The sequence below is a fragment of the Populus alba genome, chromosome 12, assembly GCF_005239225.2.
Source record: "Populus alba chromosome 12, ASM523922v2, whole genome shotgun sequence".
Lineage (NCBI taxonomy): Eukaryota > Viridiplantae > Streptophyta > Magnoliopsida > Malpighiales > Salicaceae > Populus > Populus alba.
In genome coordinates, this window is record NC_133295.1 from 6020475 (window position 1) to 6039181 (window position 18707).

Consider the following 18707-nt stretch of genomic DNA (forward strand, 5'->3'; position numbering starts at 1 on the left):
TATATTTGCCCATACCACACCCAAATCTCGAGAGAGAAAAGGTCAGTAACAAAATCCAAATGTAGGAGTTCTAAGATTCCACCCTTCCACGTGTGCCTTTGCATGTCTCCAAATCCAAACACGTGTCCCATCCATACAAAATAAACCAAACCAAATTCTATTTACCACCCTTCAGCAAACCCGTTCCTCTGTCTCCATCTCTCTCTTTCTATCCACAAAATTTCCCTAATGGCTGACCGTGCCCCTACCCAGAGAGCTACAAGACCCACCACCACTCCCACCACCCACAGTGGCTCTACTTTTCTACGTAAACTCCAACTCCATATCGGATCAAACTCAAGCCAACTTGTTGGCTTGTTGACTCTTATCATCTCCGGCTCCGTTCTCCTTCTCCTTACAGGGATCACTGTCACAGGATCAGTACTCGGGTTGACCCTTTTAACTCCTTTGATCATCATTTCAAGCCCCATATGGATCCCTATGGGCATAGTCCTCTTCTTTGTTGTTGCTGGGCTCTTATCTTTTTGCGGCTTCGGATTGGCCGTCGTGGCTGGATTGTCATGGGTGTATAAGTATTTTAGAGGGTTGAATCCACCTGGGTCGGACCAGGTCGATTATGCTCGTAACAGAATCTACGATACAGCGAGCCATGTGAAGGACTACGCCAGGGAGTATGGTGGGTACTTGCAGAGCAAGGTGAAGGATGCGGCTCCTGGTGCCTGACAAGCTGGTTAATTAGTGGTGGCCGGCAGGGTTTGGGTTCTGCCGAACTGGATTTGGGCAAACCAGGCGTCTTTATCTCTCTCTACTTAATTTACTTTTCTTTTTTTCGTGATGTTGTCTATTTGATATGGTGGCATTTACTTTTCTTCGTGTTGATGGAATCATGGAAAGGGTGTATGTTTTTGTCTATTTATAGCTTGGAGTTTGGCATATTATTATTTGTTTAATATTTTTGAACAACTTTATTAATTAATTGTTTGATGGAAATTCATAAACTATCACATTTCCTGAGCAAGCTCATAGTAAGTAATTTAGAAGAAGACAATGCCAGCAATCCAGAAGAAGAACAATACATGAATGCCATCTAGGGTGAAAAAAAGCACAACAAAAGAGATTAATCGAGGCTAAACCGACATATATATCATATATAATCCTGAGCCGTGGTGCAGCCAAGGGATTTCAGTCCAAATTATGACTTGCAAAAAATATCAAAGCTGGAAAATCTTAATTTTGATTTTAAAATTGAAGTTCTTATTTGATGAACGATTACAATTCATTAAAGTTTAAGAGTTTTGAGAAGGATTCTTGTTTTGATATTAAATTTATATGGATATTTAGCATTACTACTTGACATTGCAATAAATTAAGATATTATACCCCACTCTCATCAAGCTTTGAGCAAAAAACAAATGCATCATAATATTAAATACTTATTTAATATCACTGTCAACATGCAACTCAATGGCACAATCTATTACTATACATTATTTTTTCTAAGAAGAGTAAAACTAGTTTTTTTCAATGGTTATACGCCATTCACAAGTTATCTTAAAGACAATGTCAATCACCAACCTCTTTATTAATAGTGTCGCCCGTGTGCGGCGTAATGCGGGGATCACCCACCACCCCCCTTTCATGAAGGTGAGGTAGGTATTTATCTATTGTGGAAAATAGGGTGAGACAAAGAATTCTTTGTTTCTTAGCAGTGAAAACTGGACCGAGAGTTGCCACCTAGTATTCTGGTTACTAGAAACCCTAATTGGTCTTTAAAGATCAGGTACGGAGACTGGTTGCGTAAAGGGAAGGTATTAGCACCCCAACTACGCCCTACCTAAGGTAGGCTGCATTGTTTTGTCTAATAAAATCTAAGTCATGTTGTGGTTTCTTATTGTTTAGAATATGCATTACGTGTAATGTCATACCCTGGGTTCTATTATCCAATAAAAGAATTAAATATCCGGAGTACGCATTACGTGTAATGTCATGCCCTGGATACTAAGAGATAAACAAAATAAAATTTTTGTTTGTTTTTGAAATTTTGGCCAATGTTCTCTTGATTTTAATAAACTGGTTATTAAAGCCAAAATGCATGCTAAATATTGATTTTTGGTGTATATATAAAAAATATACAATATGATTTTTAACTTGGAGACACTTGGCCGTATGCACAGAAATATTTTTTCTTCTCTTTTTAATTTTTTTTTTCTTTTGAAGTTTTGACGAAAACCGGTTATTTTCATATCGGATTTTTGTATTAATCGAAATGCCATAAAAATACGCGTGAAACTTGTAAAGTTACAAACAAATATTTTTGAATTTTTTTTTAACAAAAATAAAATTTTTTAAAAAAACTGGGCCGCATCTGGCCCACCCATCTGGGCTGGGCCTGACCCGACCTATATACTGTGGGCTGGACTCAGCCCAGCCCCGTGGGCTGGGCTGATGTTCCAGCCCGTGACCAATGGGATGGGCTGGTTACTGTGCGCAACACAGTAACCAACAAATAATATAATTAGCTAGTTACTGTGCTGCGCACAGTAACTAGCTAATTAAATCTTCATTTTGCTGTAGAATGTAAACGTTCTGCATGCAAAATGAAGTTGGAGCGAACAACAGACAAGGGAGGGAAGAAAATTACCTGGCGCGGTGGCGGTGTTGGCGGCAGCGGAGGCGACAGAGGTGGTGGTGTAGGCAGTGACAGCGGCAACGTTTTCCTTCCTTCTCTCCTCTCCTCTGTTTCTCTTCTCAGTCCCCTCTCCTTTGTGTTTTTTCATTGTCTTCTCCTTTTCTCCTCTGTCTCTTCTGGGTTGTCAGCTGCAGTCAGGTGGTGTGCTGTGGCGGTGGAGAGGAAGCATGGTGGCAACTTTGGTGGTTCTTCTTCTCCAGTATTTTTTTTTCCTCTATCACTTCCTGTTCTTCCTCGTCTCCTTTACTGGTTTCCCTTTCCCTTTTTTGTTATAATTTTTGGGTGGTTCCCAGCCTTCCCTTCCTTCCTCAATCTTTCTCTCTTTCGGTTCCCTTTGATAAACTCTCGGCTCTCTTCTCTTAGTTTCCCTTAAATCATTCCTAGCTTCCCCCTATTTTTTCTCCTCTTTTCTCCCTTTGTAACACTTCTCTCAGGTGGTTCCCAGCTTTCCTTTCTCTCCCCAGTCTCTATCTTTCGGTCCCTCTTCAAAACTTGGTCCTCTCTCTCTCAGTTTTTTTTTCTCTTAAAAATACTGCCAGCCCTCACCCTTTTTTCTTCCCTCTTTTTTTCTCCCCCTCGCTGCACTCCCTCCTCTGGTATTTATAGGTAGAGGAGGGAAGGGCCACCTTATCCTTGCCATGGTGTAGGGTAAGGTGAGCCGGGATTTACTCGCAGCTTTCGGCGCGCCTGACTTCCATCATAGTGGCGTGGTGGCAGGATCTGTGTAGGCATGGGTCGTGGCCGGCTTTTCTGGTTTTAGGAGAGAGGGAGATGATCGAGAGGCAGGGGAATATTGCTTCTTCTTCCCCTGTTCCTTGCGTGTGCAGGGGAAGAAGAAGAACTTATGGTGCCGTTCAAAACGGCACTGTAAGCTTCTTTTTTTTTTTTTTTTGAACATTACATGAAACGGCGCCATTTTGCCCAAAACGCGCCATTTAAAAGACCCAATCATCACAGATTTTAAAAAAATAAGTAATTTGATGCCCCAGACCCAATCAACTTCAATTTCTTCCAATTAAAACCCAAATTGACTTAAAAATCAAATTTTCTTGTAATCAAACCCTCCAATAATTCAATTAAATCTTCAATAAAATTTAATTGAGTCCAAAAACATCTGATTTGTACTTTCCTTCCTCAAATAAAATTTCCTTAATCAATAGGGCTCTCACTGGTCAATGATATACTGCTAAATTTCGACATTTATATCTTTGAACCTCCTCAACCAAATTTTTTTTTTTGACTTTTTTTTTAATAAATTTTTATTCTTCTCTTTTCTTATGCGGGAACCCAAAAATGGGTTATGATAGATGCCCCCTCTTTACAATGCTTACGGAGCAAAGACTTTGCAAAGTAAGTTTTGTAAAGATAAACAAAAGTGAATTTCTGAAACTGATCTTCTCACAACTTGGTTTATCTAAAACTTTGCTTTTATAGCAATTCTCTTCAACCAGAACAAAAAACTTTGCGTGACTAGGTTAAACTGAGATCCCTTCGCCGATCCTCTTTAACTAGAATCAAAATCTGTGTGGTTAAGCTGAATTGAGATCCCTTCGCCGATCCCTTTCAACTAGAACAAAAAATCCTTTGCAATTAGGTTAAACTGAGATCCCTTCGCCAATCCCCTTTAACCATAACCAAAGTCTCTTCGTGGCTAGGCTAAACTGAGATCCCTTCGCCGATCCCTTTCAACCAGAACCAAAATCCTTTACAGTTAGGCTAAACTGAGATCCCTTCGCCGATCCCCTTTAACCATAACCAAAGTCTGTGTGTGGTTAAGCTAAACTGAGATCCCTTCGCTGATCCCCTTTAACTAGAACCAAAATCTGTATGGTTAAGCTGAACTGAGATCCCTTTGCCGATCCCCTTCAACTAGAACCAAAATCCTTTGCAGTTAGGTTAAACTGAGATCCCTTCGCCGATCCCCTTTAACCATAACCAAAGTCTCTTTGTGGCTAAGCTAAACTGAGATCCCTTCACCGATCCCCTTTAACCAGAGCCAAAATCCTTTGCAGTTAGGTTAAACTAAGATCCCTTCGCCGATCCCCTTTAACCATAACCAAAGTCTCTTCGTGGCTAGGCTAAACTGAGATCCCTTCGCCGATCCCCTTTAACCAGAACCAAAATCTGTGTGGTTAAGCTGAACTGAGATCCCTTCGCCGATCCCCTTTAACCAGAACTAAAATCTGTGTGGTTAAGCTGAACTGAGATCCCTTCGTCGATCCCCTTTAACTAGAACCAAAATCCTTTGCAGTTAGGTTAAACTGAGATCCCTTCGCCGATCCCCTTTAACCATAACCAAAGTCTCTTCGTGGCTAGGCTAAACTGAGATCCCTTCGCCGATCCCCTTTAACTAGAGCCAAAATCTTTATGTAGCTCGGTCATCCTGGAATCCCATCTAGCGACTCCCTTCAACCAAAGCTAACATCTTTATGTTGTGGTTAACCTGAGATTCCTTCTAGCAATCTTCCTTAACCAAAAAAAATGTTCCTTCTTTAAGATGATAGGGTTTGAATTGAAAACTCTTCTTCATTGATCTTTCTATTTCTTTGAGATTTCCCTAATGTTAGGATTCATTTCATCTTCTTCTCGTTCCAGGGTCAAAACCTTGATTCTTTGTTGTTCTTTAAATCAACAATTCTTTCTTTGTCCCTAATTTTGCTGGACTTCATTGAGGATTTTTTTTCTGCAATGAATCAGAAAAAATATATATGCAATGCTTCGATGTTAGATGACATGCATGCCTCCTTACCTGTTTTGGAAACATAGGTCTTATCACTTCCTTCAATTTCTGAAACTCTCTCTTAATACGATCTTGTTCACGTGCTTGAAATGACATGTTGGATCCATTTCCCATCGTGCCTTTTTTATCCATCACATCCCCAACCTTTTCATTAAGTGACCCTTTTGCAAAAATGTATGATTTGATTGCTTCTTATAATGCTCTTATTAGTGCTTTAATTTGGATTTTTCAAATTAAGGGCTTTTTTTTCTTTTTTTGTTTTTTTTTTTCGTTCTAGCACGCAACAAAATCTTTTCCAAAAAAATAAAATCTTTAACAAGACTTGAATTTGTTCATGACAACTAGAACTTTCAATATACGCGTCAAAAACCCTTTTAAGCAATTCCCATTGATGTTTTTATTGGTTTCTGGTATGCGAGTTGTCTTTAAGCTAAGGATCGGTTTCTGGTATGCTATTTGTCTTTAAGCCAGGGCTTTTATCCAAGGTGACCTTTTGTTTAACCTTTAAGTATCTGCATCTAATGCAAAAAGGCTGTGTCTAATGCGAAAAAGCTGTGTAAAAAGGAAATGTCTCATATTAGCCAAAAGCGGATTATCACTCATGTGTTAAATCTTGTGAGTTATAAGACCATCGTTTATTAACCCAAGTTACGTGCGCTTGATTAGAAAGGACTTCTGAAGGCTTGTAATGTAGGCTATGTCTATGGGCTATGAAAGAAAAGGATGTTTTAAAGCTCAACAGTGTTTTAGGGTTTAAAGACTTAAGACCACTCTTGTTCTATATTCCTCTTCTTCTTTTTTCTTTTCCTCTTTCTTTTTTTGAAATTGCCTCGTAGGTTGCATTTAGAGAAACTTGCTTAAGGATCCTCATCTTAGTCTTCAAGCATTATCAAAACATCATTTCTTCATTCATTCCCCCTCTTTTTTTTTTCCATGGGAATGCCCCCAATTGTGGGGTTTTGACTTTCAAAGATCCAAGTCCTCTTCTCTTTCTCTCTTCCTTTTTTTTTTGTTTTTGTTATTATATTTTTTTTCATAATTTGCTCTAATTCCTTCTCCCTTTTTTTCTTATCCTTTTCTCAATTGTTAGGGCTTCCATTCCTTACCCCTTTCTTTTTGTACCATTGTCTTCATCCTTTCTAACAAAAGATCTCTCATTTCCCCCAGTGCGGGGTGTGGTCTTAGTCGGGTTTTCATAAAGAAGAAACTCAGTTCGGCTCAAATGGGGACTTCAAAGGATAAAATCTTTAGAAAGTGAGGGGATGACAAAGATGACCTTTTCTCATTTCAAGACGCACATTGTTAGGGTTGATAAACCTTGTTCTTATCTCAAAAGAAAAAAAACATGCGAGTGATTACAAATATGATTACCTAACCATTTAGCCATACAATTCAAAATGCTATCAGGGACGAGGTTTTATCATAGGGTTAGCTTTAGGGTTTGTTTGGTTCGGTCACCTCTTTACTGGGAAGAGCTTAAATTTTATCTTTGAGCATTTTATGATATGTTCCTTGTAATCATGCACAAAACCAATTCTTTCAAGATTTTTTTTTTTTTGAAAATAAACAAATTAAGTGCTGTGAGATCCATGCAATGAAAAAAAAAGGGTTCTTTACACCAAGAAATCATGGCCAAACTTTGCTTTATTGATTTTACGAGAAAGCTAAACACATTAGACATAATATCTCTTTACATAATCATAATTCATGGGTTTGGCTAGATCTTCTCCATCCATTCTAGACAACTTCAAAGCTCCTCCTGAGAAAGCCTTCTTCACTACATAAGGACCTTCATAATTTGGGGCCCATTTGCTTCGATCTTCTCCTGGCGAAGACAATAATTTCTTCAGCACTAGATCTCCTTCTTGTAACATGCGAGGTCTAACCTTCTTGTCATATGCCTTGGCCATCCTCTTTTGATAGAGTTGATGATGACAGATTGCAGCCAACCTCTTCTCACTGATCAGGTTTAGCTGTTTATATCTTACTTTAGCCCATTCAGCCTCTTCTAATTCTAAATCCATCAACACCCTCAACGAAGGTATTTCTACTTCCAAAGGCATCATCGCCTCCATTCCGTATACCAGAGCATACAGAGTAGTACCTGTCGAGGTCCTTACTACAGTGCGATATGCATAGAGAGCAAACGACAACATCTCATGCCAATCCTTGTAAGTGACTACCATTTTTTGCACAATTTTCTTGATGTTCTTGTTGGCTGCTTCCATGGCACCATTCATCTTGGGCCTATATGGTGAGGAATTTGAATGCTTGATTTTCCATTTGGTATGAAGTATCGGTCACTATCTTTTCTAGCGGACCATATCGACAAATCAAGTCTTTTTCTATAAACCTCTTCACCACTTTCTGTGTTACATGGGCGTATGAACTGGCTTCTACCCATTTTGTGAAGTAGTCAATAGCTACGAGGATGAATTTATGCCCATTGCTAGCCTTTGGGTTAACCGGTCCAATCACATCAATTCCCCACATCGCAAATGGCCAGGGCGATGCTAAATTAATCAGAGGAATCGGAGGCGCATTGGCCTTATCGCTATGCACTTGACATTTGTGACATTTCCTAACATAGTCGATGTAGTCTTTTTCTAATGTCATCCAGAAATAACCGGCCCTTTGTATCTTCCTTGCTATCATATGCCCGTTAGCATAAGTTGAGCAAATCCCTTCATGTACCTCCCGTAGAGCATTTTTAGCATTTGTCTCATTCAAACACCTTAGCAAGGTTCTGTTAAATGATCTTTTATACAGAATCTCTCTGTCCAGGTAGAAATCCATGGCCAGCCTTCTTAGGGTTTTCTTATCCATTTTCGAAGCTCCCACTGGATATTCTTGATTTTGCACAAAATTCTTGATATCGTAGTACTAAGGCTTTCCATCTACCTCCCCTTCAATTGAGCAACAATGAGTTGGGTTATTTCTGATGTCTATGTGTACAGGATGTACCTTATGCCCGAGATCAATCGTAGCCATATCAGCCAATGTGGCCAAAGCATCCGCAAAATGGTTCCCTTCTCTTCCTAGATGGGTGAATCTTATCTCTTCGAATTCTTCTAACAGTGCAACTAAATATTCCTGGTATGGCCTTAATTTTTCTTCTTTTGTTTGCCATTTTCCTTTCACCTGACAAATAATTAACATTGAATCACCATATACATCTATCTTTTAGACCTTCAACTCTAGTGCGGCTTCTAAACCCAAGATACAAGCCTCATATTCAACCATATTGTTGGTGCATTCAAAATACAATTTAACTGAAATCGGATACTGTTTCTGGTCAGGAGAGATGATCACTGCGCCAGCCCCATTACCATAAACATTTACTGCTCCGTTAAAAAACATGGTCCACCAATCAGTCTTTTCTTCTTCTCCCGCTATTGATAATACATTTTCATCTGGGAAATCAAAATCCAATGGCTCATAATCTTCGACAACATTATCAGCTAAGTGGTCAGCAATCGCGCTCCCTTTTACGGCTTTCCTTGTCATATATACTATGTCATATTCTGACAATAAAACCTGCCACCTTACAATTCAGCTTGAGAGATAGGGCTTGTCACAGATGTACCTTAGTGGATCCACTTTTAAAATCAACAAAGTGGTGTGATACAACATGTAATGTCGTAATCTTTTTGTCGCCCAAACTAATGCACAATAGAGCTTTTCTATCACAGTGTATCTGGACTCACATTCAGTGAACTTCTTACTTAGGTAATAAATAGCCCTTTCTTTCCTTCCAGTTTCATCATGCTGACCCAATACACATCCCATAACTGTTTCAGTCTCCGTCAAATATAGTATTAAAGGCCTTCCTGATACAGGAGGAACAAGCAAAGGTGGACTTTGTAAGTATTGCTTGATTTTATTGAATGCCTCCTCACACTCCTCATTCCAAATCCCAGGATTCTTTTTCCTTAGTAGCCGGAAGACAGGTTCACATGTTGTGGTTAGTTGAGCTATGAATCTGGCAATATAGTTTAATCTTCCCAAGAATCCCCTCACCTCCTTCTCCGTCTTTGGTGATGGCATGGATTGGATGGCCTTCACTTTATCAGGATCCACCTCTATATCTTTATCGCTTACCACAAATCCCAACAGCTTTCCAGATTTAACTCTAAACGAACATTTTGCAGGGTTGAGCTTTAGTTCGTACTTCCTCAAATGCTCAAATAACTTCTTTAGAACTTTTACATGTTCTTCTCCCTTCTTGGACTTGGCAATCATGTCATCTACATACACCTCAATTTCCTTGTGCATCATATCATGGAACAGAGTCACCATGGCTCTCTGATAAGTGGCTCCTGTATTCTTCAGACCAAATGGCATAACCTTGTAGCAATAGGTTCCCCATAGTGTAACAAAAGTTGTTTTTGCCTTATCTTCTAGAGCCATCTTTATCTGGTTGTATCCTGAGAAACCATCCATAAAGGAATACGTGGAACTACGTGCAGCATTGTCCACTAAAACATTTATATGTGGCAGTGGAAAATCATCTTTGGGGCTAGCTTTGTTCAAATTTTGGAAGTCCACACAAACTCTAATCTTTTCTTCTTTCTTTGGTACGACAACAATGTTGGATACCCATTGCGGATATTTGACTACTTCTAGAAAGCTTGCATTCCACTGTTTTTCGAGTTCTGTCTTAACTTTGATCCAAATATCCGGGTGGGCTCTTCTCAACTTTTGCTTGACTAGCTTACAACCTTCCTCGAGTAGTATCTTATGCACAACGATATTTCTATCCAAACCAGGCATATCCTCATAAGACTAAGCAAAAACATTTGCATATTCTTGTAATAGGGCAATTATCTTTACTCTTTCCTCAGGAGTGATTAAGGTCCTTATTTTTAACTCTTTTTTAATCTGATCATTACCCATGTTTATGGTTTCTAGTTCTTCTGTAGCTGGTTCCTAGGTTTGTTCATGTTGCTCTACTAACTTTATAAATTCCTTAACATTGCTTTCATCCCATTCTTATTCTTCCATGGTGATAACATGTTCGTTAAAGTTTGGCCATTCATTCTCGATGCTAAGTGTATGTGGTGTTGCCGAAGATTCACTTTCAGGGTTCCTGAAAGCGGAAAGTGTTTGGTATAAATGCACAAATAGAGAGACGAATTTGGAAAACACATGATCTCATTAACAAAAGGTGGGCTCAATGACAACGACAAAATCTAATTGACATCCTGAGCCTTGACTGTCAATTAGGGATAATAAAGCAAACAAAAGCAATAACAAAAGCATGTTAAAGCAAACAAAGTTGGTTTACATTTTAAACACTACTGGGGCTTCTTGAGTCACCCAGTTTTGGAACTTCTCGCCCTTGGCCAGCTTTCGCACGAAGGTGTTAGCTGAGACTTCTTCCATGGTATGGATAGTCAGTTGTGGTAGGGCTTCATCTTCCCCTCCCGCTACCGTCTTCATGTCACCTCCTTCCATGTTATCCTCCTCCAAGGTGTTTATGCTTATATTTGACAGTTCTTGACCAAGGCTTTCTACTCTTTCATTGGGTTGCATTATATATGCAGCCTTCAAGAATGTCACTCTAAGGGGAGGGATTTCCAGCTTTTCTTCTTCAGGCTCTCTTCCTTCAATCCTGGCCATTCTTCTTTCCCTTCTCCGATTGGCAGCCCATCGATGATCCTCTTTTTTAGGTTTATACCCCAACCCAAATATTTGATCAGCACCTTTCATCTTTATCGGGTTTGCCCTTTTTGGTACCTTAGTGATAGGATTATACTGAAAAGGGATCCCCCGTTCCAAGAAGCATTGAGCCACCATCCTTGCCGCTTCTGAGATCCTTGGCCTTCTTAGTACTATGTTTTCAGGCACCCAATCAGTGTTTACAATCTCAAAAGCATGAATATTGTTATCCTTGCAATCCTCCGCCTCAATGAAAGGTATGGCCACATTCTTTATTATGGATACTGTCTCCTCAGCTTTGACAGTCACCAACATCCCGTTCATGATATACTTCAGGCACTGGTGTAATGATGAAGTTACTGCCCCGGCCGCATAAATCCACGGTCTTCCTAACAACATACTATAGGAAGGGTGGATATCCATAACCTGAAATGTCACTAAGAACATTTGTGGCCCCACATATAGCTCCACTTCTAAAGTCCCTATTATTGGTCTAGGTGAGCCATCATATGCTCTGGCCATCATGGTATTTGGTTTTATATGAGATTCATCGATCGGCATTTCTTCCAGAATATGCTTTGGCAACACGTTAAGAGCCGAGCCATTATCGACGAACACCTTTCCTATGAGGTAGTCCTTGCACCTAACAGTAATGTATAAGGGCTTGTTGTGTCTAGTACCTTCAGCATCAAGCTCATCGGTGGTGAAATACAGGTAATTAGTTGCATGGATTCTCCCCACCAAATGCTCCATGGTTTTCTGTTCAATGTCTTGAGGGACGTACACCTCATTCAAAACCTTTTGCAACGCGTTTCGATGTGGCTCATAGCTGAGTATTAAGGACATAAGGGAGATCCTAGCTGGAGTCTTTTTTAGTTAATCTACTATGCAATATTCACTATGCTTTATCAACTTCAAAAATTCATTCGACTCCTTTTCAGTTACCAGCTTATTAACTTCTATTGCTTTGTCAAGATCTACCACTTCTTTGCCTTTTGCCTTCCTCAACTCTTCGGGAGTAAAGCACCGGCCACTCCGAGTTAACCCACTGATTTCAGTTTGGAACAAAGGAAGAGAATCTTGAATGTTGGCAGCAAAACCATAATTATAAGGCATGGCATTGTGATTTCCTTTGGTGTAGGAAGGTTTAGCCAAGATTAACTTTGGTGGCCCATTAGCTGTTGGTTGGACCCTACATACTCTTGACATCTTATCTTAACCTTCCATCATACTCACCTCATGATTGACCTCCGCGGGTTCGATCCTCAACTCTCCCAAAGTCATCATTTTTGCCACCTTCTTGCGAAACTCGATGCAATCCTCAATATGATGTCCCTCTCTCCTATGGAACTCACAATAGTCACCTCCCTCAAATTGGCCTTCAATATTTATCTCAAGAAATCCTGATTTTACCAACATGCCATACAACTTCTTCATGGATACCTTCAACACCTTGTTTTGATTCCCAACTTCTATCATGTCTACTCCATTATTACTTGCGGCATGATTAGGCAAGGGATTTGAATTGATGCTGGGCATGTCTTCGAAAGAAACCCACCCCCTTTTGATAAGCGCTAACAATCTCCTTTTAAAGGTGTAACAGGTTTCGATTCCGTGCCCCGGATTACCGGCATGGTATTCGCAAGTTAATTCGGGCTTGTACCATATGGGAAAAGACGGTTGGATTGGTGGTAGAAGGACTGGAGCTATCTGTCCAATGCTCAACAATTTCACGTACAAGTCTTTTAAAGGCATGGGTAGTGAAGGCAGTTGCTTAGAAGGGTATCTTGTATATGGCCTTTGGTTGTTTTAGTTGTTTGGCTGGGGGTTTGCTCGATTGGTGTTAAAAGGTTTGGCAAAGTTCATGTTGGCGAATTGATGGACAAGAATTTGTGGGTTTTGGTAATTTACTTTTTTGCCCTTGTACCCGCCTTCTAAGTTGTTAACGTCACCTTCCCTTTTTCTTCCAACAAAACCTATCTTCTCTAAAGGCTCTGTTATGCGCCCAACTTTAATCCCTTGCTCTATTCTTTCTGCCACACGCACAACATCATAGAAATGCTGAGATGAGCTCCCCATTAAATGCTCGTAGTAAGGTGCCTTGAAGGTATTAGCGAACAAAGTCACCATCTCCATCTCTATCAATGGGGGTTGCACATGTGTTGCCTCATCCCTCCATCTTTGTGCGTAAACCCTTACTGACTCCTCTTTTCCATTGACATAAGGCTCGTTCGGTCCGGAGCAATTTCCAAGTTGAACTTGTACTGCTTAAGGAAAGCCTCCACTAAATCCTTCCATTTCTTGATTTTGACATTATCCAACCTCATGTACCAGCTTAGTGGAGACCCTGCTAGACTGTCTTGGAAAAAATAGATCAACAACTTATCATCATGGATCACCTTAGCCATCTTGTTGCAATAAGATCGAAGGTGAGTGTTTGGGCATTCTAATCCAGTGTACTTTATAAACTCCGGTATCCTAAAATCTTTTAGCACCATGATGTTTGGTACTAAGCATACTTCGGAAGCTCGCATGGGATCGAACCAATCATTTCCCTCAACTGCTCTTAACCTTTCTTCCAAAGTGGATATCTTGTCGTCGTTCATAAAACCAGTGGACCTATTATCGAAAGGGCCATCCGCTATTAAATCTACAGTGACGTGAGCTTGAGGGAGCTGAGTGGGAATGACAGGTGTAAAGTGTTGTTCCGTTACCGAATCTGCCCCCAAGTTCTGAGATACCCTAGGGACATGAGCTGAGGATGCTCCTATCGGTGGTTGGGTGGACATTCCCTCCCTGTTCTTGGCTCTTAGAAGTTGCTCAAGCAGATTGGTCATCCAGGAAACTTCATTTTTCACGGATTCCAGTTCACTTTGGTAGCGGGATTCTAGGGCGGCCCTCTCTTCGTTCTCCATTCTTGATCTCATGGGGGACCTATGTTTCACGATCTGGAGTGGTGCATGAAAAAAATGTAAATGAATGTATGATAAAGAATGATGCATGATGCATATGTAATGTTTCTTAAAAAAAGATTGATGGCCAATATTTCGCTTGCATAATGGGTATGGTCTCCTTTTGTCACGTTCCTTATCAGGGGCAGTTTTGGTCAAGTTATTGCTTTGGTAGACTTAACTCTAATAAGAGATATTTTACAAAAGACGGGTCAAAGCCCTTTTCATTAATAATATTAGTTAATACATCTCTTGAAAAGAGGATACAAAAGCAAAGAAGAAAAGTACATCATTCTTCTTTTTCATCCCTATTTCTAGCCACTGGCAGGAAAGCAAGGCCTCGATTCTCAATTTTTTCTAAGAATGCATCAATCTCAGCCAAGCTTTGTCGATAACGAAGGATGTCCCTCCCCACCCGTCGAGCATTGGTTCTAATAATCCATGCATGAATGACAGCTTCATCCATTTGCTCATCTGCTTTGGCCATCTTCTCTATAAGCAACATGTTGTTCCGATTCAGGGTATTGTTGTTAGTGTTGATCTGTTCCTTATGTTTCTCTGAAGCTTCCCACTTTTCGGTCAACTATTTTACCTTTTCCTGCTCTTTGTCAAGTTTTGCTTTTAGCATCCAAATTTCATTTTTTTTAGTTGCCAACTCTGTCTTAACAACCTCATCTTCCTTCCCTTTTCTTTTGCAATACTGCAATTCGGCTAGCTGACTTTCTATCATCACATATTTCTTGTTTAACTCATCATACTTCTCGATCCGGTCTAGCAACTCTGCTTGAACATGCAGGAATTTGTATTGATTGTATTCCACACTCTCTTGATAGTCATTGAAGTCAACCTTTAATGCTTCCCATTCAGAGCTGCTCTGCATCCAATCCAAAATCAGTACTCCCTTCTCTCTCTTGCTTAGTTGCAGCTCCAACATCATTATCTTCGCATCTTTAGATTCAAGTTGTTCGTTTAGAAATACTCTGCTTTTGTCTCCTTCCATCATCATCATTTCTAATGATGCTTTGTCTCTCTTGCTTTTTCCCAATTCTATTTGGAGCCTTTCTAATTGCCCCATAAGGTCCTCCTCATTACTGACCTTCTTCCTTTTCAGTGACCCTTCTATAATTCATGAAGGCCCGTCTTCAGAACATGGCATACTAGGCGTAGCAGTCAGGGTCGAATTCCTCCACTTTTCATATCCTTCATTTGAGCTGGGGTCTTTTAACCTTTCAGACTCCTTTTGAATTAAAGTCAAGTGGGTCCAATCTTGTTTAATAGTTGCAAGAACTTCTAGCGCGGATTGATCCTTGAAAAAACCAAAAAATTCAGCAAGTCCCACAGTCTTTGGGATGTGTTGTATGCCGCCTAACTGTCTTATCACCAGGGCTGGAGCATAACTGATATAACCGGTGATCCCAACTAAAGGTACCCAGCATTTTTGTCCACAACAGACTAGGACATCAACCGATTCGACCCAAGGGGCTTTCCAACTAAAGTGGCTACTAGGTAACTCTTGCAGCCTTTTCATCCAACCTTGATCACCCAGGTTTCCCCATTATTCTTCTGCTACTATCTTCAAGGGTTTTTGGTTAAACCACCAAAATTTTTTAAAGATCGGCCTTTTGGTTTCAATATGGCTTACCATCCAGATGCATAATAACTGAGTACAACATCTCATTGCGCCTTTCCCAGTCTTTCTGAAATGGTTGAGATTCAGGAACGTCTCAGCTAATATGGCAGTTATAGGGTTGACATGAGTATTTTCATATTCCACAAATGCAGTAGCAGCTTCTAGACTTATAACTCCTGTTAAGCTTGGAAATAACATAAGACCATATATCCCTAGAGCGATTAACCTGTCTCTTTCGAGCATCGATCCATATTGTGATTTTTTTCTTTCTAGTTCAACCTCCAGAAATTTCCACTTTAAACCGCTGACATTCTTCTCTAAAAATCTGCTCAAATACGGAATTTCATTCAGGGATTATCTTGTCATTTCTCAAAGGGAAATAAACCCTGTGCAAGTGTTTGGGAAACTCCATCAACATTCCATACTCCTCTACAGTGGGACACAAATCCACATTTCCAAAGGAAAAGCATCTGTAATCAGGATCCCAAAAGTTAATCAGGGCTTTGATTGCTGGGTTCAATACTTCTATCTTTGTAATTTCTAGCAGTCGCCCAAACTTCTCGGAAAATGCTGCCTCATTAATGTTCTGACTATGAACCAATATTCTCTTCATCTCATTTATCATGCAATTCAGGTCTTTGACTACTGGAAGCTTCCTTGCATTACATTTAGAGACACCTCCCTCTAATAGTTGTGACAATTCAGAAATCTGCCTATATTCCACAATAGTAAATTTGGTAATGATGGCCATCTTATCATTTTAAAAGACCTGAAAACCAATATGTTTTATGGTTAGGTTTATGTATTATGCAAAAAACATGTATTGTGGAGCATACACCCTAAATGCCGGTTCTAATTCTTTTATGCTTGACAAGGGTAGGTTGGCTATTCAGTCTCTAAAAGGGTCTCTTGTTGTCCCAGTGATTGCCCTCGTAATGGCAATATAGGGGCTCAGCAGGTAATGGGATGGCACATGTACCAATCATTACCAGTCTAAGCACTCAGTGAAGAGTTGGGGTTTACACAAACTTAAACCTTAACTAAAAGTCATAATGTAAGCTACTAGTCCCCACTTAACCTAAAGTTTGTAATACAAACTCTATAAAAAAAGAATGATGCATGAAACAGATCTATACAATATATGAACAAAATATGTACAGAAATTAAAGCGTGTAAATAAAATCATCATCTTAACGACCAACACAGACAAAACCAAAAATCAGACAAAATAATGCTTAGTCCACAAGGTCCCCAGTGGAGTCATCATTCTGTCGCACGTGTGCGGCGTAATGCGGCGATCGCCCACCACCCCCCTTTCATGAAGGTGAGGTAGGTTATTTATCTATTGTGGAAAATAGGGTGAGACAAGGAATTCTTTGTCTCTTAGTAGTGAAAACTGGATCGGGAGTTGCCATCTAGTATTCTGGTTACTAGGAGCCCTAACTAGTATTTAGAGATCAAGTATAGAGACTGGTTGCGTAAAGGGAAGGTGTTAGCACCCCAACTACGCCCTACCTAAAGTAGACTGCATTGTTTTGTCTAATAAAATCTAAGTCATGTTGTGGTTTCTTATTGTTCAGAATATGCATTACGTGTAATGTCATACCCCGGGTTCTATTGTCTGAAAAAAGAATTAAATATCCGGAGTACGCATTACATGTAATGTCATGCCCCGGATACTAAGAGATAAACAAAATAAAATTTTTGTTTGTTTTTGAAATTTTGGCCAATGTTCTCTTGACTTTAATAAACTGGTTATTAAAGCCAAAATCCATGCTAAACATTGATTTTTGGTGTATATATAAAAAATATACAATATGATTTTTAACTTGGAGACAATTGGCCGTATGCACGAAAACATTTTTTCTTCTTTTTTTGAATTTTTTTTTCTTTTGAAGTTTTGACGAAAACCAGGTATTTTAATATCGGATTTTTGTATTAATCGAAATGCCATAAAAATACGCGTGAAACTTGTAAAGTTACAAACAAATTTTTTTGATTTTTTTTTAACAAAAATAAAATTAAAAAAAACTGGGCCGGATCTGGCCTAACCATCCTGGGCTGGGCCTGACCCGGCCCATATACTGTGGCTCTCGGCTCTCTTCTCTTAGTTTCCCTTAAATCATTCCAAGCTTCCCCCCATTTTTTCTCCTCTTTTCTCCCTCTGTAACACTTCTCTCAGGTGGTTCCCAGCTTTCCCTTCTCTCCCCAGTCTCTATCTTTCGGTCCCTCTTCAAAACATGGTCCTCTCTCTCTCTCGGTTTTTTTCTCTCTTAAAAATACTGCCAGCCCTCACCCTTTTTTCTTCCCTCTTTTTTCTCCCCCTCGCTGCACTCCCTCCTCTGGTATTTATAGGTAGAGGAGGGAAGGGCCACCTTATCCTTGCCATGGTGCAAGGTAAGGTGAGCTGGGATTTACTCGCAGCTTTCGGCGCGCCTGACTTCCATCATGGTGGCGTGGTGGCAGGGTTTGTGTAGGCATGGGTCGTGGCCGACTTTTCTGGTTTTAGGAGAGAGGGAGATGACCGAGAGGCAGGGGAATATTGCTTCTTCTTCCCCTGTTCCCTGCGTGTGCAGGGGAAGAAGAAGAACTTATGGTGCCATTCAAAACGGCACCGTAAGCTTCTTTTTGTTTTTTGAACATTACATGAAACGACGCCGTTTTTCCCAAAACACGCCGTTTCATTAAAAAGGAAATGGCACCAAAATGCATCAATTTCAGATCAGCCCTTTAATTTGCGTGCCTTTTTCATTGTAGTCCTTAGTTTTGGATTTCTTCAATTAAGTCCTTAATTGGCCACCAGACTTTAATATGCATGCAATTAAGCCCCTGATTTGACTCAATCAACTTTTAAAAAATATAATTTGACCCCAGAACTTTAATTTCTTCCAATTAAAACCCAAATTGACTGAAAAATCAAATTTTCTTGCAATCAAACCCTCTAATAATTCAATTAAACCTTCAATAAAATTTAATTGAGTCCAAAAACATCTGATTTGTACTTTCCTTCCTCAAATAAAATTTCCTTAATCAATA

General features: G+C 39.8%; 3 protein-coding genes across 3 annotated transcripts; 1 reads left to right on the plus strand and 2 right to left on the minus strand.

The window, feature by feature from the left end:
• The first annotated feature begins 27 nt into the window (after positions 1-27).
• On the plus strand, positions 28-912 carry LOC118030187 (oleosin G). The gene has a single exon (XM_035034183.2). The coding sequence runs from the start codon at positions 229-231 to the stop codon at positions 721-723; it is 495 nt and encodes a 164-aa protein (XP_034890074.1). The 5' UTR covers positions 28-228; the 3' UTR covers positions 724-912.
• A 4947-nt stretch (positions 913-5859) lies between these two features.
• On the minus strand, positions 5860-8255 carry LOC140954363 (uncharacterized). Its single transcript, XM_073403692.1, has 3 exons — positions 7783-8255; positions 7176-7676; positions 5860-5941 (listed from the first exon to the last, which is right to left on the minus strand). Exons 1-3 carry the CDS (start codon positions 8253-8255, stop codon positions 5860-5862), a joined length of 1056 nt encoding a protein of 351 aa, XP_073259793.1.
• Positions 8256-8612: 357 nt separating this feature from the next.
• LOC140954364 (uncharacterized) lies at positions 8613-13927 on the minus strand. The gene is made up of 7 exons (XM_073403693.1): positions 13610-13927; positions 13002-13316; positions 12327-12800; positions 12083-12138; positions 10731-11919; positions 9450-10214; positions 8613-8966 (listed from the first exon to the last, which is right to left on the minus strand). The coding sequence occupies exons 1-7, from the start codon at positions 13925-13927 to the stop codon at positions 8613-8615; spliced, it is 3471 nt and encodes a 1156-aa protein (XP_073259794.1).
• Between the last annotated feature and the right edge of the window lie 4780 nt (positions 13928-18707).

What these genes read in the sequence shown, in the direction of transcription:
- LOC118030187 (XM_035034183.2), top strand. Translation starts at nt 229, where the DNA reads ATGGCTGACCGTGCCCCTACCCAGAGAGCTACAAGACCCACCACCACT.
- LOC140954363 (XM_073403692.1), bottom strand. Translation starts at nt 8,255, where the DNA reads ATGGATAAGAAAACCCTAAGAAGGCTGGCCATGGATTTCTACCTGGAC. An exon ending in ACACAGAAAGTGGTGAAGAG is followed by an intron (nt 7,677 to 7,782) that starts GTTTATAGAAAA and finishes CTCACCATATAG; the next exon opens with GCCCAAGATGAATGGTGCCA. An exon ending in TTCTCAGGAGGAGCTTTGAA is followed by an intron (nt 5,942 to 7,175) that starts GTTGTCTAGAAT and finishes CATTAGATGCAG; the next exon opens with ATACTTAAAGGTTAAACAAA.
- LOC140954364 (XM_073403693.1), bottom strand. Translation starts at nt 13,927, where the DNA reads ATGACCAATCTGCTTGAGCAACTTCTAAGAGCCAAGAACAGGGAGGGA. An exon ending in CCGCGGAGGTCAATCATGAG is followed by an intron (nt 12,139 to 12,326) that starts GTGAGTATGATG and finishes AACTGAAATCAG; the next exon opens with TGGGTTAACTCGGAGTGGCC. An exon ending in CACCAAAGACGGAGAAGGAG is followed by an intron (nt 8,967 to 9,449) that starts GTGAGGGGATTC and finishes GTAAGGTGGCAG; the next exon opens with GTTTTATTGTCAGAATATGA.